The sequence below is a fragment of the Cololabis saira genome, chromosome 2, assembly GCF_033807715.1.
Source record: "Cololabis saira isolate AMF1-May2022 chromosome 2, fColSai1.1, whole genome shotgun sequence".
Lineage (NCBI taxonomy): Eukaryota > Metazoa > Chordata > Actinopteri > Beloniformes > Belonidae > Cololabis > Cololabis saira.
In genome coordinates, this window is record NC_084588.1 from 14,235,287 (window position 1) to 14,260,492 (window position 25,206).

The 25,206-nt window shown below is 42.8% G+C and overlaps 1 protein-coding gene across 1 annotated transcript in view; it reads left to right on the forward strand.

Annotated features, from left to right (window-relative positions):
• The window catches only part of znf408 (zinc finger protein 408), a 43,898-nt gene extending 19,552 nt beyond the window's left edge, over nt 1-24,346 (forward strand). Inside the window, exons 5-9 of the mRNA XM_061709052.1 lie at nt 1,748-2,406; nt 5,117-5,326; nt 5,633-5,756; nt 17,313-17,546; nt 22,055-24,346. Coding sequence (XP_061565036.1) covers nt 1,748-2,406; nt 5,117-5,326; nt 5,633-5,756; nt 17,313-17,546; nt 22,055-22,716 — 1,889 coding nt within the window. The 3' untranslated portion in view covers nt 22,717-24,346. The remainder of the gene's footprint in view (nt 1-1,747; nt 2,407-5,116; nt 5,327-5,632; nt 5,757-17,312; nt 17,547-22,054) is intronic.
• Nucleotides 24,347-25,206: the final 860 nt, after the last annotated feature.

Consider the following 25,206-nt stretch of genomic DNA (forward strand, 5'->3'; position numbering starts at 1 on the left):
ATCATCATCTCTTTGTCTGCACTAACACCATCATTGATGGTCCATGAAACAGTCCAGGATGTTTCATCACCTTGGCCAAAGCCTTGCCAAGTGCAGTGAGATCAGAGCAGCCGGTTAACTGGATGAAGAAGTGCGAGATTACCAGGTTGACTCAGATCTAGGAGAACAGGCCTAAGGCTTTAATGAGAGGACTGCACAAATTGATGTGGACTATAAATTAAAAGCAAACTGACAATAATAAAACTACTCAAAATCACCTTCCTCCTATAAAATGCTATTGGTCTCGAGTATTTAAATAGTGTTGGTTAAAGTCTTCTTACACCTTAAATGCTGTATTAGAAAACAGAAGGGCTAATACAGCATTTGACTTTTTTACTTGAAACTTCTGGGAAGCGACCGCACGGCAGAAAAGGGGCCATTCTTAAAGTGTGGTGCAGCGCATAGATGGCGGGGGAATATGAACTGGCATGAAAAAAAAATTTCAGTCAAAAATATTTTTTTTGCTTTAATCCCTGTATACATCGGTTGTGTTGACAAAACGGCCACTACAGTACAGAGGGGATGGTCCGGCACATCTTGTAATGCCACTTTGTCCTAATAGAGATGGATTTTGTTGTGTCTTGCACCAGGAGCCCCACTAATGAACCCAATGAAGTCATAAAAAGTTGCATTTCCTCTGCTGACCACTAGAGGCTGCATTGTCCTCCATGTTAAAATGTACAACTATTTGTCCAGTTCTTCTGATACGGCTTTGTGGCAGACACATTGACTTCCGCGTGTTATTATGTTATTGTGTGCAGGTAAATTGTCGAGGTTATCTGCCGCACTGGCGGTTCAACATTTCTACCATTAGGTGTTTTTTGTCTGGCTGGCTTCACAAACATCAGAAGAGATGGATGATGCAGGGAATGGAGCGGGTGGCGGATCCACGCTGAATAACATGTTGCACAAATATAAGCAACAGTCTCCCTCTGCCACCCCTGCTGTTGTGTTTGTTGAAAAAAACCAACAATTTATTTCTGAGGATCTTCAGTGCGTTACTGACCTGAATGACGTGTCTTGCAAAGCCGCGGTCTGTCATTTTAGCAGCCAGTTGCAGATTACGGTTCTGTAATAAGCCGATTGGCTCTGAGGATGAGGAGCTCTCTGACATCCCCTCGTCGTCAACCCACCCATGACCCGCCACCCTGCGTCACTTCTGTTTACATTATACTTGACTGTGATTAAGTGTAACCTCCGAGGTGAGTTATGGGCGGGGCCAGCTCGACACGCCACCCTCTGTCAGTTAATGTAAAAACTACAGGCGACACGCAGGGTGTTAAACATGAGGTATCCGCCAATGTTAAAGGGAGATAATGGTACATAAAACTGTTTTGGGACATCTGTATCCCGCACACACGCAGTCATTCATCAAGATATTAAAAATGATTTTGCTTCAACTTTTTTCTGGACTCTTCTTTCAGTTCATTGTTGCAGTTCATTGTTTTGGCCGGTAAAACATTTGGTTGGCCGGTGGATTTATTTAACCTACCACTCCACTCGGCCAGTGAGTCAAAAGTCAGACGGTGGCCGTCCCCACACTGTCAGAAGAGATATTACTGCGTAGAGTGGCTTTAAAACTATTGTTGATTCAAAACTATAAATTAGAATGCCAAAGTACAACTAATATGCAAACTTGAATTATATTTTATGTTTTTTCTGATGATGACAATTATTCTTTTATGCATTGATTTATTTCTTTGCACAGACGACCTCGTTGAGCGGACAACAGCACCAGAGACAGTAGTTACCGGAGACGCAACCATTCAAAAAGGGGCAGAAGAGAAGGAGGTCGTGGAGGATGAGGAACTACTCAGAAACCCTCCCAGATCCATCAAGAGGAGGAAGAGGAGAGTCAAGAATATCCTGTCTGAGTGGAGTCCTGGAAATTCACATGGCGTTGCCACAACTGAGGACACACGCTCAGAGTGCAACTCTGCAGAAGGAGAGACGGACTCCCAGGGACTCCCGGCTCCTCTTCCTCATGTCCGCTCCAGCTCCCGTCTGGCTGCTAAACCCCGACGGGTTCACTGTCTGACCGGTAGGGTGAAACGGCTCCCCGCTCCACATGACCCTCCCAAACAGACCGAAGGACCGAGCAGGAGACGTGACAAGGTCGCCGTGGTTTCTTCAAACACGTCCCGCTGTGAGGCAGAGGCAACCGTGGCCACGTGTCCTGCCGAGGAGACGCCTCGGTGGCATCCAGAGAACAGGGAGAGGCGTTACAGATGCTCCACCTGTGGGAAGAAGTTTTATCAGATTGGACACCTGAAGAAGCATCAGTTCAGCCACACGGACGAGAAACCCTTCACCTGCAAGGACTGTGGGAAAAACTACACTTCGGCAGAGAGCTTCAGAGCCCATCAGGTAGAGGGTGTGGTTGGGATTTTTGCATCTGTAAATGTTTCTTGTTTTTGTCTCTTCCATTGTTACACTATATGACTTAATTGCAGAAATGCTGATAAAATCCAGTCCTGAATAACATTCATTACACAGAAGTGAATAGATTTTACTGCAGTTCCTGGCCAAATTATTCACATTTTTACACCTTATAAATAATTTCAAACAAGCTGGAGACATTTCCAGAGAGTTTTCTGTCTCCAGAGACTCCTGTTCAGTTTCTGGAGTCTCTTAACTACGTTCCGACTGCACACTCTTCTCTTGTGGCAGTTCACATCATTTTCTAAATGCTTCTATCAGACTCTGCAGTGAGTCTGATGGTTTCCGCTGCTGTTATAAAAGGCAAGCGGGACAAAAGTCCAAACTTAGTTGGGCTGGTTTTTGTGATTGTGGGGACAGGAAGGTGCACAAGCTAAACAAGAAGTAAAAGTACTCAATTATTCACTGAAATGAAACTAAAACTAAAGTTTTAACATGTTGGGTGGGGGTGCGAACAGGAGAAGAATTTGTAAAAGGTAAATTAAACTTTTGCCTGTTGGAAAGAAAGCTGATTAAATCAGTTGCTCTTCCTCAACTGCAGCCATCTCCATTGTTTGCATCCAGATTACAACATCACGTTAAACCCGCCAAGAGAGTCTCTACAAGGATAAACTGATTTGATTGGCCCTCCATGACTCTTGGGCGTAGTTACCGTAATAAGCTCTAACGGGTGGTAGCTAGATGTACCGGCAAAACAAACTTCAGTTGGCCAGCGGTACATCTAGATTTCCAGGCGGCGATGCCTCCTGATTCCTGCGGTAACGCTGCTTCTAGTGGTCTTCAGTCATCGGTCTGACGGCCTCCTTCCGTCCAAGTGGGACCATGATGCAGATGAGGAGGAACTGTGTGAATGCTTAAGGCCTCAACTGAGAAACATCTGATCATTTTATAAACTCATTGTGTGCAGTTGAGCTGATTCGAGATGGCTTGTATGCTGAAGTTTGTTCTGTTCATCAGTGGTTGTCTATGTGGGAGTGATCAATCATTGTCTTTTGGGGTCTGGATCTTTTTATTTGTAATATATCTTTCTAACATTTTCGACTGCTCATGAGAGAACATACACCTCTTGTCAACCAAAATGGGTATTTTATCAATAAAATATGAACAAATGTAGAATTTGATGGTGGCGGCAAACTTGAGGACAGTTTCTTGTGAGACGTACGTTTATCGTTACATCATCCCTCCTTTGAATTATTTTGAATCTCTTGGGGAATAGAGCATACTCATTGTTTCACATCTGTGTTGTTCCTCGTTGAATTTAGGGTTTCAGCTGTTCAACAGTTTCCAGTCGTCTTGGTGATATTTGTCTGGAAACCATGACGACGCTGGACTTTTCAGCTCGATGTCTGAAGATGTGTGGAGCATCGTGAAGTTCTCCTCTTAAATTTGTGTGCTCATCATCACGTGACATTATATAAAACGATATAAAGTTTATAAACCCAACCAGCACCATGTCACTTCAGCTGCTTGGGATGTACATTTTAACACTAAACTCTTAGGAGTCACTGGTTACGCCCGGTTTCAGCCTCATTCTGGGATTGATGCATCACCGGCAGCGCTGGACATATGGAGTAAGATAACTTCCAAAAAGATGTGTCCATGTTATAACTATACGTATTCGTAATGATAAACATTTGTATATAAATAAAAAAGTTGTATCCAAAATTCTGCTGTCACACACATGAGTCTGATAAATTATTAGGGTTAGGATTGTTTTTATGTTAGTATGAATCTAAAAGCTGTGAGTGCAAAGTCTTGTGAATACAACTCTAATTTCTACGACGAGTGTTCACTGTGAACACAAATTCAATTTTGTGGGTACGAGTCGAAAAACTGTTGTATTCACAAGACTTTGCACTCACAGCTTTTAGATTCATACTCACATAAAAACAATCCTAACCCTAATAATTTATCAGACTCATGTGTGTGACAGCAGAATTTTGGGAACAACTTTTTTATTTACATACAAATGTTTATCATTAAGAATATGAATAGTTATAACATGGACACATCTTTTTGGAAGTTATCTTACTCCATATGGACAGCCCTGGACCAAGGCGATCGCCCCTCAACTGCCTGCCCCTCTCGCTTCTTATTTTTTCTCTTCACTCTTATATCGTTAATTTCTATGAAGTTGGACAGTGACGACGCTGAACATCATCTCATGTGATTTAAGTTTTGTTGCTTGTTAGAAAACATTTGAATTTTTACAGGCATAAGGTGCTAAGATGTGCAGGTTTAAACATCTTACTGGTGAAAAACTAAAATAATCTGAGTGCTAGTGGATAAAATCCGATAGTATCTCTAAATTGATATAATTTATAAACATATCTGTGAAGCTTTTTTTCCCTTCTTCTCTGCTGCTGTCCTGTTTTTTCTAAATGCAAAACGAGTGTACAAAGAATCGTTATTCCGTCATCCTATTTGTTGAGCGTTTAGTAAAAAAAAAAAAGCCACTTGAAACAAATTGGATCAGAATTGCACTCCAGTGTTTATTGTGTGTGGATACAAGGTACTTTCTTTTAACAAAAGACTCCCTTGATGGGAAGGAGCTTAGTCATCCAGACGAGCAGCGATTTATCCCGCTGGAGGATAACAATTGCTTGTATTGTTGACATGATAATGGGTTTGTCTGCAGATGGCTCATCGCGGCGAGCGTCCGTTCTCCTGCCCTCACTGCGACAAAACCTACGGCCTGAAGCGGGACCTGAAAGAGCACATGGTCCTGCACACCGGAGAAAGACCGCACACCTGTGAACACTGTGGCAAAGCGTTCGCGCGCCGCCCCTCCCTGCGCGTCCACCGCCTCCTTCACTGCAGCAGGATGATCTACACACAATCTCCAAAGGTAGAAACAAGGTTTCCTCGTCACTCAAAGGCCTCTAATCTCTGGTGACTAGCAGACCTGCTGTCCTAAAAATGGGGTGTGGCGACTGGATGCACTTATATCCTCTTGCATACATGTAGACCAATGAGAAATATTGTAACTTCCCTCTACATCCATTCCAGACTAGAAGCATTTATTGTAAATTACTGACTTTGCCCTCATGTTTATCGATTAATATTTTTTCATCTAGAAAGTCATGTGTGGCCCCCTGGGTGAAAAGTATGAGCCTTATCAGGTCAAAGAGGTTAAAAAGCCTTCCTGTTCCAGATGCAGTGTAAACTCTGTCCCAAACTGCTGGCCAACCGCGGCTCCCTGAGGAACCACATGAAGCTGCACACGGGGGAGAAGTCTCACATCTGTCAGCACTGCGGGAAGGGCTTCAGCCAGAAAGGTAAGCAGCTGGACAACCAAGGATGGCGGGCGAATAATTCATAGATGCCTGAGGTCTCAATCCTCCGCATTACAATCCAATGAAACAAAGCCTTAAAGGGGACCTATTATGAAAAACATGTTTTTTCTTGCTTTAACATATATAAAGTGGTTTCCCCTCAGCCTGCCAACTCAGAGAAGGAGGAAAGCAACCAAATTCTGCAGTGTCTGTTCAGCCTCCCGGATGAGCCGTCCAGTGTGATGTGGATCTACGAGCCGTTCAGATTCTGCGCCCGTCGTTACGTAACGACGGGAGCGATGCGTGAAACCAGACCACAACTAACTCCGCCGGCCGGAGCTTCCGCCATTTTTCCGTAGCGGTGTATCGCGTCATTCAGGCAGCCAATCAGCACAGAGCCTCTTTATCATAGCCCCGCCCACTCAGAATCCCGCATACAGGACTGTCTCAGAAAATTAGAATATTGTGATTTTCTGTAATGCAATTACAAAAACAAAAATGTCATACATTCTGGATTCATTACAAATCAACTGAAATATTGCAAGCCTTTTATTATTTGAATATTGCTGATCATGGCTTACAGCTTAAGGAAAACTCAAATATCCTATCTCAAAAAATTTGAATATTCTGGGAATCTTACACCGTGTCCACACTGCATGCGACGCGAGCGAGCGTCAGCGTCAAAAACAGTTCCATTGCTTTATTTTTTATTTGCACTGTCTACACTGGTTGCGAGCGACGCGGCGCGACGCGGCGCGATGCGGCGCGATGCGGCGCGCCGTTTTGAGCTGGACTTTTGTCGCACGCCCTGCTCCTATTTTCTTCCCGTCGGTCGCGTTGAAAGCCGGTTGAAAGTTGGAAAAAAAAGTTGAAAGCGCTGTAGGAAACAGTCATTTCAATACAAGAACCTCAATAAAGTGGCAGCTGCTGGAGGGAGATCGCCAAGGAGCTGGAAGGTTCTGATAAGATAATAAGATATAATAAGAATCTTATCTTAATCTTATTAGGGCTTAATTTGTGCCGGATCCAACAAGATCTGGTACCTATTTGATCATTTCTCGTGTCCTCTGCTTTTTCCCACATCCCAGTAATGATCTGACATGCTCACATGTTTGCTGCTTTAACACCACGAACACGCCGCTCACTCCAGCTGTTCGCTGTTTGATTGCGTCAACACACGCCGTTATTTTGTTCGTTTTTTTCCCCACTTTGGTCGGACGTTAGACCTGCTTCTATTTTCTTCCTGCCGCCTGCGTTGAAAGTCGGTTGTAACCGCTGTAGGAAACAGTCATGATGAGGAACGGCTGGTCCAGTTAGTTGAAATGAGAAGTTATCTCTATGATTCCTCCTCATTTCACTACAAAAACCTCAATAAAGTGGCAGCTGCTGGAAGGAGATGGACAGAGAGCTGGCAAAGGGAGCGCACGGGCGGTGGGGCGAATAAAAGGCGAGTCTCGGGCGGGTGAATAAAGGCAGATTTATGGTTCCGCGTAAAATCGACGGCGTAGGGTACGCGGCGACGCGCACCGTTCGGTGAGTGCGCCGCGTACCCTACGCCATAAGTTCTGCGTTGGTGTAACGCGGAACCATAAATCAGCCTTTTAAAAGGCGAGTATCTGCTGTCAATCAAAAGAACGTGGTAGAACGTGGGGGCCGATAACGCATTCAGTGTGGACAGAGCGCGTCCGATTCCACGCAGTGCGACACGACAGTCGGACGCTCGCATGCAGTTAGGACAAGCTGTTAATCTTAAACTGTAAGCCATAATCAGCAATATTAAAATAATAAAAGGCTTGCAATATTTCAGTTGATTTGTAATGAATCCAGAATGTATGACATGTTTTGTTTTTTTAATTGCATTACAGAAAATAAAGAACTTTATCACAATATTCTAATTTTATGAGACAGTCCTGTAGATAATGAGGTTAGAGAATGGGAAGATTAAGACATGGCTCAGAGGCTGAATTTCTAATTTATTTTGCAAAAACAATCAAAAGCTTGTTTTAAAGACATTCAAGGCCTGTTTAAAATAGGTATTAGATGCTATTATAGGTCCCTTTTAAGTTGAGATTTCTGATGGAGTTTATTTATTTGATATAAAGTCAAAGTACATTTATAGCAGCTCAGAGAGCGCATTTGCTCCGCAGCCTCCGTACGTGGCAGCTCCACAGTTCATACTATTCCAATCCTGATTCAGCAGGTCTAGTCTCACTTTCACCTGTAAATGAAGTCCATTCACCTATCCTTCTGTGTAAAAAAAGAAAATAAAGTTTGTTGTAAAAGTCCTCCTTTCCATCTTTTAGTTTTAAAAAATCTCTTGTCTCTGGAGTTTCTTGCCAGGGATGAAAGTCTTTGTTGATCAGTCAGATGCCAGCTGTATGTTTTAAGTCTTTTCAGAGCCGATGATAACTTTTCCACTGTTGTAGCCGGCAGAGTGAGCATCCGTGCCAGAGAGGCTGAGAAGCTGTCCAAGAGATTCACATTTGCTGCTTGTGAGCTGTGTAGTCCAATGAGATCAGCCTGTAGCCTAACAGCCAGGAGCCAAGTGTAAATGACAGGCTCTGCAGTCTGGTGTCATCAGGCTGTTCTGACATTTCATTAAATCCTGTAGAATAAAAAAACCAGCAAGAAGAGGTAATTCACCCAAAATAATCAAACCCAGCTTTTAGTTAACTTATGATATTGTCCAGAATGCTATAAAAACGTAGTTTCCTCTCATATCCATCAGGTCAAGTGTGGCTCAGAAAGCTGAAGAGTCTTTACAGTGTGAACACACTGAACCTGTTCGTGCACCTAGAATATCAGACTTAACATGCAAAACTTAATCACTGTAGTTGTTATTTATCAAAAGAAAAAGAAGACACTTGTAATCCAAACTTTTTACATGTGGATTCAGTAAATCAGATACCGATATGAGAACTCTCACAACTACAACACTAAAGTCATCCCTCAAGAAAAGGGTTTAACAGAATTAGGATTGGTTTATGTGCTAATAACATTCATATTCAAGTATTTCTAAGTATGTAAGTCGGAAGAAATACACCTATTTAACCCCTTGAGATAGCTGTTTGTACGACAGATGAAGGTGTTTATGCTTCACCTGTATGAGGTACAGCAGCTGTATCTGATAAAGTGGCCAGTGGGAGGTTTCTGATTTATTCTGTATTTAATGGCTTTAGTGTTTTAGCTGTCTTTAGAAAACTTATATAATTATATATAAATTAATTCCTGATCAAATTATTCACTAATTATTATAATTTATTATAAATTACAATAATAATAATTTTCTAAAGTCTGCTGAACGGGAACATCGGTGCTCTGCGTTGTGGTTTTAAGTATTAGCGCTATTCGCTGTTGCTTCATAATATCTGACACGGCAATGATGACCTTTCGGGTGAGATGGGGTCCTGACTGGGATGTTGCCCAGATGAGATGATGAACACACGACGATCCCTTTAAAAGCCGCTGCCCGCCAAAACAGATTCACCATTTTCATGTGTTACAAACCTGGCTCACAGTTTGCAACAAAACAGAGTCTCCACAAACAATTTAAGGTACAAAAGGTGATTTATTTAACTTAACATACTCCAAATTAAGAAAGTAAAGTATGTTGCAATGTTGTGAGTGGATGCAGTATGTGTGTGTAGATGTGGGTAAAATAGAATAAACACAACAAAAGCAAATCCAAATTACACCATGTTGGCTATGTGGCTGTCAGCTGTTCAATCAGGGAGAAGAGAGTGAGCAGGCTGACAACTGAGGCGTTTTATAAGGTGAGACCACACCCTCAGGTGTGGCTAAAAAGATTGGACGGTCCCCTCTTCAGCCATCGGGATAAGAACTGCTGTGAAGACACACACAAATTAGTAAGGCCGTCACACATGTTTGATTTATTTGTCGCACTGATAAAAATGTGGCAATTTCCTCTGATATCAACCACTAATTCATTGCCTGCATCGCTAATACGTAATAACTTGTCAAGACCAGTTTCATTCGTTTTTTCTGTTAAACCACAAGTCGGCCTATTTAGTGGCCAGTTATAGGGCTTGGTCGTCTTGACGTCATCATCTGGCGGAGCCGCCATGTTGGAAGCTAACTTAGCTGCTCTTCGGACCACTGCGCACTGTGTACAGACGTGCTCCCTCTTCGTTGTGTCTTACTTGTAATCGTTACTTTCCGTTATTCTGTAAACCATGGTAACCCGTTGCTGTGTTGTGGGGTGCAACAAATCCACACATAACAAATGTCGGGAAAAGATCCCTAATGGTTTAACTTTTCACCGCTTTCCTGCTCGGAGGCAGAACCAAATAAACACTCACACAGACCAGGGTTGGATCATTCACACGGGTGTTATTCCTACTTCTCGAGCTAAATGCAGTTGCTGGCCAGCTCTCTGCGGTGCGATTAACCCCAATCTTCAGATAAAACTAGTTTGTTGAGGAAAAAATATTAACTCTATTTGTAGCTACAGAGGAAAAAAATAATCCCACGAGGAAAACAAAAATATTGCTCATGCTTCGAAGCCTCTTCTGCATAACATAGCAGTCAAAAAAAAGAGAAAAGAAAAAAGTAAGAGTAATACAAAACATGTACTGTATTTTGCAATATTATAGTAATTTATTGAAAACATGGCGAGTCAAACATTTACCAAAGCAGCTGCCAAACACTCAACAAGGTAGCCGAAGACGTCGGTTGTGCAGAACTGTAGCAGTAAGTCCTTACTAGTAGGGATTTCATATGGATCCAAACCCTTAATAATAATTATTTTCTCCATATACCGGTCCCTGGCTTCCTTGTTTAAGGTATCCCAGTAAATTCCAGTTCCTTTCCGGCATTTAAAATTTTTTTTTTTGCGTTCCGTGCTACCAAACTGCTACTACACTGCTGTTTGTTTACACTCACGAAGCTGCCAAAACGGCCGCTGCGTCCCACAATGCACCTTGGCGACCAAGCCCTATTTAGTTTTTTTTAAATATTTTTTATTTCTATTCTCTGGCCGGACGTAGCGTGGAAGGATCACGTGATTCCAGCCAGATCCACCCCATCTGGCGCCCCGGCTGGCCAGAGAGGGCATGTACAGCCCAGGACTGTTGCATGTTTTTTTTGAGGGAAGGGAACACGGGGAGAACATGCAACCTCCACACAGAAAGGCCCTTTCTCTAACCCCTCCTGGGGTGTGGGTGCTGAAGTCATGGGGGAAGTAAACACGCCCTCAACACCCACAGTGTCCCCGGCGATCATTGAGCCCAGGAAATGATACCTCTAGCTGTGAGGCGGCTGCACTACCAGCTGCACCACTGTTTTTCTTTCTTTAATGGAAGTTCACCATCTAATTGTTCCACCTCCCGGTTAAACGCTGTTAATCGCCTAGTGGGTGCACTCAGGCGTGTATTATGCATAATGCGAGAGCGCCCAGTTCAACTTCTGCACAACAATAGATAAACACGTCCTCAAGTGCCTTCTCTTTAATCTTGGCTGCCGCTCATTAAGCCCTCTTTACTTCAGGCGGTTCAATAAGCTGTTTCAAACCAAAGATCCTTGAAATTATTGACATGTTCATTGACAAGATAAGAGATTAAAACTAGATGTTTAAAGTATCTGTTGTTAAAAATGTTCTGATACTTGTGTGTTTTGACCTCTGCCTGTCGGACTCAGCCTTTCAGATTATTCATATATTTAAATATTTCAGTAGGATGAACATACAGAGAGACGTGCTTGTGCTCACTGAGGTTGCCAAGTGATGATGTCTCTATAGCCACAGGCGTGGCGTACACTTGGCTTGCTGTCTTCACTTGGTTTATGTGAGAAGACTGATGTTGGGGTAGTCTGTGTGTGCAGAGATTAGTCAGGGATGTACTCGGCTCATTTTGGCTGTTACGGCACCACCCAAGCAACTTTTCTGCTTGCTGTAGCAACTGTTAAGATTCCCTCCTCAACTTTTTTGAGGATCTCTGGCATGAAGCAGCCACTCAGAAACTTGTGAGTCAGCTATAAAAATGCATTTACACAACAAGAAACCTTTATGTTGTGTCTCTAATCATTCATTTATCCTTATGTATTAATTCAAGGACACTTTACTTGTGAACGAGGGAAGTCGAGGATCAAACCACCAACCCTCTGGCTCTACTTCCTCAACCAGAACCACAGACTGTATAAGAAGAACTGGACAAACCCAAATGTTTTCTGAAGAGTGCTTTTGAAGCCTCCTCAAACAATAAACAATAAACAGGCCTAGGAAGCCACGCCCACCTCATCTCATCTCAAGTGTCTCCGCTGAAATGATATCCGAAGCGAGCGGTGCCAGAGCTTAAACGAGGACTGCCAGAGCTTCGCTGGGACCTGTGGTCACTTGGCCTGCGGCTAGCGGGATAGACCTCTTGTACTTGGCTACACCTACCTGAATCATGGCCCGACTGAGTCCCAGCAGACTTCTGCCTCAAATGATCCGGAGATGATCCGCCACAGCTCCAGGCTCCTCCATCCAGTCCACACCAGAGGAGCCGTGGAAATGCCGGTGAACATTAGCAATTGAAGGTCCCATCACGACTGTGGTTTGTGGTCTGTTTTTGTCAGCAGGGAAAAACAACTTTTCCTACTAGCGGGGTATTCCTCGTCCAGGATGTTGGTGTTTGGTTACAGCTTTTACACTTTCCCGCAGAGATCGCGGTATTAAAAACGCCCTGGTAAGCTCAGATGCATGTGGTGTCAGCAGGCCTGAACCCGATGGTTGACCATCCTTTGACCCGTATCTCCCCAAGTGATGCATCTGTCGGGGTCCTGAAACGGCCTGTTTTCATAAACTGGTATTTTATGGATTTTGTATCTGGACTCTGTCGGTTGAATTTGATAGATGTGGTTTCCACTGATTGGACTTGACTGGACTGTGTTGAACCTGCTTGCTTTTGTGTTAAATGCCCTGAGCTGACTTTTGTTGTGAATTTGCACAATTTAATTTAATTGATATGAATCTGCACATCAGAGGTCCAAACTGAAATATCAACATATGTCAGTTTGTGGTCCGGCACAGATGTTGTCTGGGTCTCTCATACTGAACTACTCCTGCATGCACATCTGCATGCACATCTTCACAATAAAAGTCCTGTCCAGGTAAGGAGCATCCAGTTATCTCCTTCCAATTAACATCAGGAAGGATTTTAATTTGATAAAGTGCATTTAACTTTAAGTATGCACCATCAGGTGGATGTCTAACGCTGTGTTTGTCATTTGATCAGGAATGTATGCCTCCCAGTATTCAGTTTAAAAATATAGCTTTCCTCTCAGATCGGTAAAACAATATCTCAGGAGTTTTCTCATCCAGTCTTGGGTAAAGAAAAGTTAAGAGGGTTTTTCTGCTTCATGAGGGAGGCATTTTGTGAAGGATGTTGAGCCGTGCACAGCTTCCCCTCATTTCATACCAGTTAGTTTAATATGCATTTGATTTTAATCAAAACAAAGTGATTTAAAAAGAAAAAAAAAAAAAAAAAGGCTAATAGATTGTTATCCCATTCAGTGCTGCATTTTACCAACTTCCTCACATAATTCATGGTCCCAAACTGAAATCCACCACATAAATGAAAAAAAAATGTAATTGCAGTTTCTGGATCTGGAGATTTTCCTGGATAAGTGATCAATTTACTTGATAATACTCGGGTTGTTTTATGTGTGTCACATAAGATTGATTTGAATGGATCAAAATAAAGCAGTGAGCATTAAGGCCTCTCTATAATAAGGTCTGAACGGTGGAAGTTAATAAAGGCCTTTGGGCTCAAGACATTAAACTACATAACAAATATAGATCATATGATAGCAGTTTATATTATAACTAATGATAACATTAGTTATAATTGGTTGGTTGGTTCATGATTCTATGTAGACTGAAAGTCCTTGGTAGCGATGCTTAGTTCAAAGACTAGACGGAGGATTAACCGTTATAAACCCTTCCCGACCGAAGTCCATTAGTGGACAACAAAGTCCACTAATGACCCAAAAGACGACCTTGACAATGTTTTTTGATCCAAGGAGCGGAACAGAAACAGACCTTTATTAAAATGTGTTAATTTATTTGACTTCTTATCTTGCTGACTTCTCTTCTTGATCAGGCTCTGGTCTGGACTGCGGGGGTCTGACTCAGATAACCACCCCCTCTGTTTGCATATAACAGAGAAAAAAATCAACCTTCCACCAATTAACTATTTAACAAAAAGGGGCAATATCTTTTCAAGTAAAGTTATTCACTTGTAAGGACATGGACATGGACATGGATGTTCAGATGTTTCCTTTTTAGGGGTTTTTACTTTTAGTATTTAAAAAGTTACCATTTTTAGTTCTATATTAAGCTAAAACCATCCAAAGCCAACGCTTGTACTATAACATGCTTCTGTTCAAAAGCTGTCAATCAAGGCTGCATGATATTAGGAAAGCTTGCGATGTTCAACACGCGTTGGAAAAGTCTTCGTTCAACTCTAACTTTGTTGTGGTCTTTTTGAAGTGACGGCGTGACTCAGTTGTTGTCAACGAGACGCTGCTTTTATATTTATTTTGCACCAGGTGAAGATACTTCCAGCTGTGATCAATTCCTGTAATCTGTGCTTTCATCCATCAAAGTGACAGCATAATTTTGTATTGAGAGGCTAATCTTCACACTTTATTGGATAGATGCATATTAATTCCACCTCCGTCCTGCTGTTACCGCCGACTCCTCCATTAGCATGTGTCATCTGTCCAGGGTCAGACTGGGAGCAAGATTTAGCCCTTTAAAGTTTCTCTAGATCGGCCTAATGGTATTTAATTTACACCTCGCCACGAGGAATGATTTAAAACAGAAAAGCAAAGCAGGAGTGTGTGACTGTTAGATGGGAATCCTGCTGTTTCAGAATAAAGCCATGTTATTCATTAAAAGTTGTGCATTCGTGTCCCACGGGTTCACCAAAGTGCCATTGGTATTAGTTGCGTAGCTTTTGAAAAGTTTTGCCGTACCCTGCTGATTTTTCTGACATTTTCTTCTCTACCTTTTCTATTTTTGGGACTTTTATTCATTTATACTGTTTGTAACCACTTCTCGTTGATTATTTCCTGTTATTATGTGTGAGCTGATCTAGCCCGTAGCGCTCTGAAACAGCTCAGTCAGGACTTTGACTACAGATTGTATAAGAAGAACTGGACAAACTCTGTGATGTCATCAGTAGGTTTTCCTAAGAGTGCTTTTTAAGCCTCTTTTCCAGTCCTATTGTTTGAAATAGGCAGAATCAACAAGCCTAGGAAACTGGCTTTAACACGCTCACCTTCTGTCAGTCACAGCTAACCCTTTTAGCTCGTCTGATTATTATGCAAATACACCTTTACATTCATTGTGCCGCCCGCGGGGTTAGAGCCTGCTGGCGTCACAGGCTGATTGACTCCAGATCCCAGCAGACCTGTAGGTTCCTGAAATGGTTCTCCGTCACTCCAGGTGCCTCCATCCGATGCACATCAGGGGAGTTGCCACGCTGCCGGGAAACATTTGAAAAGGGAGCCCCTCATTTCAAATGTTAAATGTCATTTTGGTGGCATTTAGCAGCAGGACAGTTAGCGTAAGCTGTTAACTCCTAGTATTTGTCTCCTGACCCCTTCCAGCCCACAACCAGACATTATGGTCGGCTGAAAAGTGAGCAGCACAACAAAACATATTCTCTTATATGGATGACTTTGTTCTGGCACGTCTTTATGCACAGCTCAGGAATCAATCATAGATAAATATTAGGGGTGTCACGGTACACACAAGTCACGGTTCAGTACGTACCTCGGTACAGGGGTCACGGTTCGGTACGGGTTCGGTACAACGGGAAAAAAAATACAAAAAGTCCCAAATGTATAAGACGAGTTTTTTCTTCCTTTATTTTGATCATAGCATTTGAAAGTTAAAGTTTGTTCAATTGGCTACAAAACTAAAAAGCATCTCTTATTAAAGTGTAAAATAAATAGAATAAAACATTTAACTTGTGCATTAGTGTTTTTAATTTTACCGCGGACTGGTTTATGTGAGCGCGGGATGGGACATTGTAACGAGGCTCGAGCACTTTTAATAAATACTTGAACCCGGGCTCCTCTACTGCTGCATATGGGCAGAGCCGTCTGGGGGCGGAGCATTCTCCATGGGCCTTATGATAGTCATTTTAACGTTCAACAACATCATCCTACCATCAAACTACATTTATTCTCAGTTTTATTGAGCCAAGCCTATAGGCCTATGCTGCAGAAAGCAGAGTAAAGTCACACACACACACACACACACACACACACACACACACACACACACACACACACACACACACAGGCCTGACAGCTGTCAATCACATGGCTCTGAAAACTCAGGTAGTCACGGACTGACTCAGTTCATTCTTTGATACAATTTAAATACAAAAAAAACATAACTGGTCTAAATTACACAATCTATTTAGATAGATAGACACGGCGGTCTATAACATAATTTCTGACTCTATAACAGAGAATAGACTCGGCGGTCTCGTTCACAACAACACAAGCTCATTAAAATAGGCAGCTGGTCAAGAAACTGATAAATAAATTATTTCTGAAAGTTACACTCACTCACCAACGGTAGTTGACTCTTCCATAACCCAAAATAATCCAGGTAACGTGGAAAACGGGGTAACATTCAAAACTTTGTACAAATTTAGTCCTCTTTTAAACTTTAGCGCTAATCTCCTTCACTGTGACTGTTAAGGCTGATTTATGGTACCGCGTTACACCAACGCAGCGCCTACGGCAAAGGTTGCGCGCCGCCGCATAACCTCGCCGTAGACTGCGCCGTACCCTACGGCGTATGCTCTGCGTCGATTTAACGCAGAACCATAAATCAGGCTTTACAGCCAACCCGCTTTGGCACACGGCCCTGATGCGTTCAGGACAGTTGTAAATTAAGAATTAGAACATTTTATCGTTATTATAGCCTACAATTTATGATGATATATGAATTGCACATATATTTATTGATATGCACAGACTAGCACACATTTAGGTCTGTAATGGAACGTGACTGTTGATATTTATAAGGGGGAAAAAAAACGATGATTGATTTTTTTTTTTTTTTTTTTTAACTCAGTCAGACGTATTCGCCGTATGACTGCGTGAACCGAACCGTGACCCCCGTACCGTGACGGGACGAATACAAATACCGTTACACCCCTAATAAATATATATACAATATATATAACATATATAAATCAGTCAGGAAAGTGATGGCTAGCTACTGGCTGTGCTGGCCACCGACCTGAAGACCATGCCCTTAATTATACATAAGTTTGTGGCTGTGTAAAAATGTTACCAACAAATAAAATCCCCCCTGTACATTTGTGGTCAGTCGAGGAATTGCAACATTTCACGTTTGGCTTCCACCCAGAAGCTGGAATGTTGACGCTTTGTTTTTCTTTAGATCGATTCCTCCACCACATCTCATAGGACTTTCTAATTTCACTCTTTATCCGACCCATCTTTTATTTGTCGGAGTTGCCAGGTTACCGGTCCAGGCCTGATCTTCTCTGTCTGTCTCACCATCAATCTCAGGGAACCTGGAGGTCCACCTGAGAATCCACAGTAAAGAGCGGCCGTTTCCCTGCCCGGAGTGCAGCCAGACTTTCTCCCAGAAACCCGATCTCCGCCGGCACATGTTCTCCCACACCGGAGGGGGTTTCCTCTGCAGCTTCTGTGGGAAGTCCCTGAGGGACCCTCACAGTCTGAAGTCCCACGAGAGACTGCACACTGGAGAGAGACCCCATCGCTGCCCCGTCTGTGGAAAAGGTGAGAAAATAACACTGAAATATAAAAGTCAAACAAATTCTGCATGAAAATAAATAAATAGAAGGGTGGATACAAGCTCTGTAACTTATTTTTCTTCTGTTATTCGAGTTACTTTGAGCAGTATGTTAATTATAAGTGTTATCAGTATTATCAGTATGGTATGTTTGGTAGATACTGTAATAGGTTCAGAGCGGCAGAAAGTTTCCAGAAGTAGCGCGACGACCTCTGTACTTTACTTTACTTTTAACTGTACTTTAATGAGCAGAACATGTCTGCACTGTGAGAACACATCTTTGTGGCGGTGTGAGAAGTTTATTTCTAGCAGTGTGACCTGCTTTTACATCAGATGGTGCTCAACAAATACAGATATAATAAAAAACGGATCAGTGTTTCAGCTGCCCTCCCTGGCTGTGAGGTTGGTTGGAGCAGAAAGCACCTCGCTGTTTAGTCTGGGTGTGTGAAACTCATAAAGACTTCATCACAAATACAGATTTAAGCACTCAAGCTACGGTATTGGTTTTTTATTATTATTTCTAATATTTTTTTCTCAGGATTTCTGTTTGTTGGAACATCCCATTAAAGATTTACGTTCTTCTTATTTCTGTTTAAATACTTAATAAATGCGTGTAGTGAAACTCACTGCACCGAGACGGCTCGTAACCACGTCTCTTAACCGCGCCGCTGCTTCTCCGTCTCAGATCTCCACGTGAGGCTCCTCAGTTTCACCTCGGTAGCTGCTGGACATGTGTGCATCCTTGTTCCTGAACATCGGTGCTGCTGCACTTTTCCTCCACTCAGCCTTCCTTTCACCCTCCGGGAAGTTGCTTGTATCTGGTTAAAACTCTGCTCCTTTCTCTCCCCCACGCTTATACCGTTAAGCCAACCCTTCAGTCTCATTTCACTTTCACTCTCATTTTCTTCTTTCATCTGTTCTTCAAAAGGGATCCTTCCAACCCTTGAACATGACAGATTTTATTAACCCGGTAATGTTCAACAGATATTTCTCACAAAATCTTGGCGTTATGTTAAAAGATTTGTATTAAAGTGTGTTAATTAATGACTAAACTTGTGTTATTCTGGTTGTAAAATTCTTCCGGAGGCATTTGCATATATTTTATGCTCTAATTATTTTCTTTCGTCATAAAATTAGTAGAGTTTGAAAATATGAGGCAGAAGAGTGAACATGAGTCAGTGATGAAGGCTGGCCGCCCCCTCACCCTCCTCAGCCTCCTTTATCTGGCCCAGCTGCGTCAGCTCGGCCCTGCATACGAGATGGGAAAGCTGGAACTGCTGATGACGCATACGTCCGCATATTCTTTTTATGAAGTGTTCAACAGCAAGAACTAGTGTGCTGAGTTCACTGGTTTCAATATTGATGGGGTTGAAGAGCGTCGACGAGGAGCTTTCTGCCCGCATGCCGGGCTCACCGGCACCTACTGCTGTTGATAGAGATGTTTCTGCAGTATCGACAGGTTTATTTATACGCTTCAGGTCCGTGCCGACCTTCAAAGAAAACCAGCAAGATGTTGTTTTTGTGTCCCAAAACCTCATATATATGTAGCTTGTTCTGACTGAACAGAACTTATTAAAACTGTTTAAACTTATGTAATCTTTTTTTATTTTCTTATTTATTGCAATTGGAAAAACAATCCAACTGTAACAAGAAGTCACCCTCTCCAAGATTTTTTCGTAAATTTCCCCAAAGTTGCAAAGTTACTTCTGGACAAGCTACATACTAGATCAGGGGTCGGCAACACAAAATGTTGAAAGAGCCATATTGGACCAAAAACACAAAAAACAAATCTGTCTGGAGCCGCAAAAAATAAAAATTGTATCAGCCTTAGAATGAAGACTGCACATGCTGCATGTTTCTATATTAGTTATAACTGAGGGAGGATTTTTTTTTTTTCATTATGCACTTCGAGAAAAAATTCCGAATGTCGAGAAAAAAGTCGAAATGTCGAGATTAATGTTGAAGTACAATCTTGAGAAAAAAGTTGAAATGTCGAGAAAAAAGTTGAAATGTCGAGAAAAAAGTCGAAATGTCGAGAAAAAGGTCAAAATTTCGAGAAAAAAGTCAAAATGTCAAGATTAAAGAAGAAAGGAAAAGGGAAGAAAAAAAGAGAAAAAAAAAAGAAAAGGGAATAAAAGAAGAAAAAAAGGTCAAACATTTTTGAAAAATCTCCAGGGAGCCACTAGGGTGGCGCTAAAGAGCCGCATGCGGCTCTAGAGCCGCGGGTTGCCGACCCCTGTACTAGATAAAAGACCAAATTTGAACTGGATTTTTTGTAAAATTTCAGTAGTCACAAAAGAGAGTCACCTGCAACACAATAAAACGGTCCAACTGAAGGTAAAAGTGTTTGCATTTGCAGCTGACAGGCTCAGACTCTTCTGATAAGTGGCGACATTGAAGAGAGGATCCCTACAAAGGATCCCGTTTTGATTACATTTCACTTCCTTGAGTGTCGGAGTCGTCAAGACTTCTGGAACAATATCCTCTGGACTGATGAGACCAAAGATGCACTGCATCACGCTTGTCAACAAGTAAAATCAACATCTCAGCAGAAACTCCTCAAAACAGCTGTCAAACATGTTGCAGGAGAGAGAATACGGCTCGTTCTGCAGGTACAGGCCTGAAAGAGCCCTGCAACAAAGTGACAAATGTCTGCCAAAGTGTTTTATTTATCAGTATGGTATGTTTGGTAGATAATAGGTTCAGAGCGGCAGAAAGTTTCCAGAAGTAGCGCTGCGACCTCTGTACTTTACTTTACTTTTAACTGTACTTTAATGAGCAGAACATGTCTGCACTGTGAGAACACATCTTTGTGGCGGTGTGAGAAGTTTATTTCGAGCAGTGTGACCTGCTTTTACATCAGATGGTGCTCGACAAATACAGATATAATAAAAAACGGATCAGTGTTTCAGCTGCCCTCCCTGGCTGTGAGGTTGGTTGGAGCAGAAAGCACCTCGCTGTTTAGTCTGGGTGTGTGAAACTCATAAAGACTTCATCACAAATACAGATTTATGCACTCAAGCTGCGGTATTGGTTTTTTATTATTATTTCTAATATTTTTTTCTCAAGATTTCTCTTTGTTGGAACATCCCATTAAAGATTTACGTTCTTCTTATTTCTGTTTAAATACTTGATAAATGCGTGTAGTGAAACTCACTGCACCGAGACGGCTCGTAACCACGTCTCTTAACCGCGCCGCTGCTTCTCCGTCTCAGATCTCCACGTGAGGCTCCTCAGTTTCACCTCGGTAGCTGCTGGACATGTGTGCATCCTTTTATTTTTCATTATGCACTTCGAGAAAAAATTCGGAATGTCGAGAAAAAAGTTGAAATGTCGAGAAAAAAGTTGAAATGTCGAGAAAAAAGTTGAAATGTCGAGAAAAAAGTTGAAATGTCGAGAAAAAAGTCGAAATGTCGAGAAAAAAGTCAAAATTTCGAGAAAAAAGTCAAAATGTCGAGATTAAAGAGGAAAGGAAAAAGGAAGAAAAAAAGAGAAAAAAAGGGGATAAAAGAAGAAAAAAAGGTCAAACATTTTTGAAAAATCTCCAGGGAGCCACTAGGGTGGCGCTAAGGAGCCGCATGCGGCTCTAGAGCCGCGGGTTGCCGACCCCTGTACTAGATAAAAGACCGAATTTGAACTGGATTTTTGTAAAATATCAGTAGTCACAAAAGAGAGTACTTGATAAATGCGTGTAGTGAAACTCACTGCACCGAGACGGCTCGTAACCACGTCTCTTAACCGCGCCGCTGCTTCTCCGTCTCAGATCTCCACGTGAGGCTCGCCTGTTTCACCTCGGTAGCTGCTGGACATGTGTGCATCCTTGTTCCTGAACATCGGTGCTGCTGCACTTTTCCTCCACTCAGGCTTCCTTTCACCCTCCGGGAAGTTGCTTGTATCTGGTTAAAACTCTGCTCCTTTCTCTCCCCCACGCTTATACCGTTAAGCCAACCCTTCAGTCCCTTTTCACTTTCACTCTCATTTTCTTCTTTCATCTGTTCTTCAAAAGGGATCTTTCCATCCGTGTTCCTCCGTTTTCACCACATTTCCATCTCCATCCTTTTCCACTGCTGCACGTCCTTCCCTTGTAAATCTCAACCCTTGAACACGACAGATTTTATTAACCTGGTAAAGCATGTTGCAGGAGAGAGAATACGGCTCGTTCTGCAGGTACAGGCCTGAAAGAGCCCTGCAACAAAGTGACAAATGTCTGCCAACGTCAACTTTCCTCCAAAAGACGGATAACATCACAGAGGAGACGGTTAACGCCGGGTTGTTGCTGCTGCAGGTGGTTTCACAAGATCTTAATTCATGGAGTTATTCAGATGCGGCTTCTGTATTTTGGCTAATAAACAATGACGATCTAAGGTTTCATTACCGTATTTGACAACCTCATCAGGGTGATTTTATGTCCTGATGATGTTTTAAACCTTAGAAATGAAAGATGTGCACTGTCCTCTATGACTGTAGATGTTGATGGTTGCTGTCTCCTCTTCAGGTTACACTCTGGCCACCAAACTGAGGAGGCACATGAGGGCGTCCCACCTGAAGGAGAAACCGTACAGCTGCTACTGCGGCGCCTCCTACACCGCGAGACAAAGCCTGCTGAGGCATCAAGCTCTGCACAGGACGGATGCGGGGGCTCCCGGGGAGGCCGAGCAGAGTCACGGGGAGGGCGTGACCAGCGGAGAGGAAGCCCCAGCAGAGGATCTGAGGGCCTTGAGGTGCAGTCACCCCAAACCAACGAAAGGCAGACCCAAGAAGAACCCGCCCCTACAAGAGGCAGGACGGGAGGAGAGAGGTGAGGTGAAGAGGAGGAGAGGACAAGGAAAAGGCGAGGAGGAGGAGTCGGAGGAGGAGGAGGGGCGGTTTGAGAGAGTTGGAGATGATCCAGCTCCAGGGGATGTCCATCACGCCGTGGTGTACGTCCACACAGACGGCCTGTCAGCAGCCGCCTCCACCTCTCTGCTCATCACCGCAGACAGCTCGCTCCCCGCGGGGGTGGAGCCCGAGCTGGTGGAGGTGGTGATATCGGAGGGCCCGGAGCAGTGCATCGTTGTGCAGGGCCAGCAGGCGGTGGGAGAGCTGCTGATCTTGCAGGAGGAGGACGACAGCGGCCTCTGCTCGGTGGCCCAGACCGTCGAGATCAACACGGCGTAGCAGGAAACATCGCTGGGGGACGTTTCCGCCAGGATGAGCACGAACTCAGCCCAAGCTGGGATGAAGTGAACCCTTCTTCCCGACCTACCTCATCTTCACTTGTTCCGCTGATGTAATATTTGTAATCTCCGTTTGTACAACCTCTGTAGAGCAGATGTGAACCAATTACCTGCTGGATCTACATGAAGAAATGGAGAGAAATATCAGTAACTGTAGCTAGAAAAGCTGTGCCGCCAGTCTCATACAAAGTGGTTTTTTGCGCGCGTGTGTGTGTGTGTGTGTATAAACTCTGCCCTGAACCCCTTCAAATACTCCCACTTGGTGATTATTGAACATCAGTGCTCCGTTTGATTGTGAGCGGCTGACACTGACTCTGACATTTACGGCTGATGAGGCGCACTTATGCTGTCAGATTTCTGTGAAGTTGCTCTGAAAATATCTCGGCTTCACATCAACTTTTCTACACGTTTCCAATTATTCCCTGGAGTTAAAGGAGACACAACAGCAGCACGCTCCCAAATACAGCAGCTCTGCGCGTCGTCAGGCTTCATGAAGCTGTTAAGATTGAATTTGTACCAGCTTTACTCATGAAATGAGACCCGTTAACTCCTCTACGTCTCCCCGACCGCAGAATAACTAGAATTACCTGCAGGTTTTTCTCTGACTCAAACTAACGGACTTCCAGTCTGTACAGGACAGGGATTACTGCAGAAATACACCTTCATTTTGCTCAGGATTATCTGCTTTTCAGTACAATTGTGCCTCATCAGAAAAATAAAAGACTTAAACGTTGGCATGTTTGACCTGTCGTAAGCCCACCTCTCAAATGCAGATAGTTCCAGTATCCCGGTGACCCGGACACCAGTTATGTGATGTCACAGGTTCAGCTAAGGACTGTTTTAATTCAGATATTCAGCTGTCCATCAAACTGTTTTCGAAACAGCATACTATTAGTGCATACTGATGTTTGCCAAAATGTAGTACATAGTATGCAGGAAGTACCTAGATGGTTTTCTACTTTTAGGGAAATCTGAAGCGCCAGCTGACAATCCTGCCTTGCGCATCACATGTCATGACGCGGTGAAACACAGCGGTCACGTGACCAGCTTCCAGCTGTGGCGTGTCATTGCTGTTTTACTAATGAGGATCTTTGTCTTGTGATCCAGGTGATCAGAACCAAGAAATCTGCCAAAACAAAGGCAGTTAATGACATAAGCGTCCAGCCGTCTGGGCTTGTTCGTCCCGCGATCCAACACTGACAGCGTCATCAGGTCGATTAGTAATCATCGACTTTGTCAAATGAAAGAAAAAAGGCTTTTGATTTCAGAAGAACGGCACGTTTCTCGTTCCTTTGCCTCGAGCAGTGTAGAAAAACAACCTGCTGCTGCAGGACTATCTGCAGAATGAAATGTGTTTTTCTCTTTTATCTAACCTTTGAATCTCTGGAAAGAAAATCATGTCAACTCGAGATCTGCCAATATTGTGTTTTAACGTTCATTAGAAATGATAAATAAAGACAAAAATGTATTTATATTGAGCGCTTGTATATGTGTGTCTGACATCACTCAGCTCTGTCGTGTTTGGGGAGTTGCTGAAAGGTGCGGTGTGCTGTGACGTCACAGACGCGCATCAGAGCAGAGGTCTGAGGCAAGCCGTTTTAACATTTAATGGCTAAGTTTGACTATCCGGAATTAACATTGCAGATATCTACAACTGCATTTTGACTTGTCGTAATTACATTGTGACTAGTCAGAATTGTCATTCAAGATATCTATAACGTCATTTTGACTAGTCAAAACTTTAATTCAAGATATCTGTAATTACATTTTGACAAGGGGGAATGGAAGTTAAAGATATCTCCAATTTGAAATATCTCTAATTAAAATTCATTTCAAGATATCTATAACTTGATTATAGATATCTACAGTTAAATTATGACTATTCGTAATTCCAGTTCAAGATATCTACAACTTCGTTCTGACTAGTCAAAACTTAATTTAAGATATCTAAAAAGAACGATATAGATATCTTGAATTGAGGGGAGTTAAAAATATCTTGAACTGGAATTATGACTAGTCAGAATTAAATTGTAGATATCTGAAACTGGAATTACAGCTAGTCGTAATTCAGTCGCAGATATCCGTAATTCACATTGCGGATATCTGCAACTGAATTATAGATATCCGTAATTAGAAAAACCCCTTACACATGACTGGCAAAAGTGACGTCATTTGTCCCAGGCAGAATGACGTTGTGGATATCTGAAATGACAATTGTGGATAGGAAGAATGTAATTGTAGATATCTAAAATGCTCTTTTTGACTAGGAAGAATTGAATTGCGGATATCGGCAACACATATCCAGTCTAGCTGTTAAATATTAAAACGGGTTGCCATAAGAGGTCTGAGCCGTTTCTGGACGCGCTTGTCTGTACTTGTGTTCTTGTGAAGCATCACCGCTAGACCAGATCGATCAAACTCCCTGCACGTG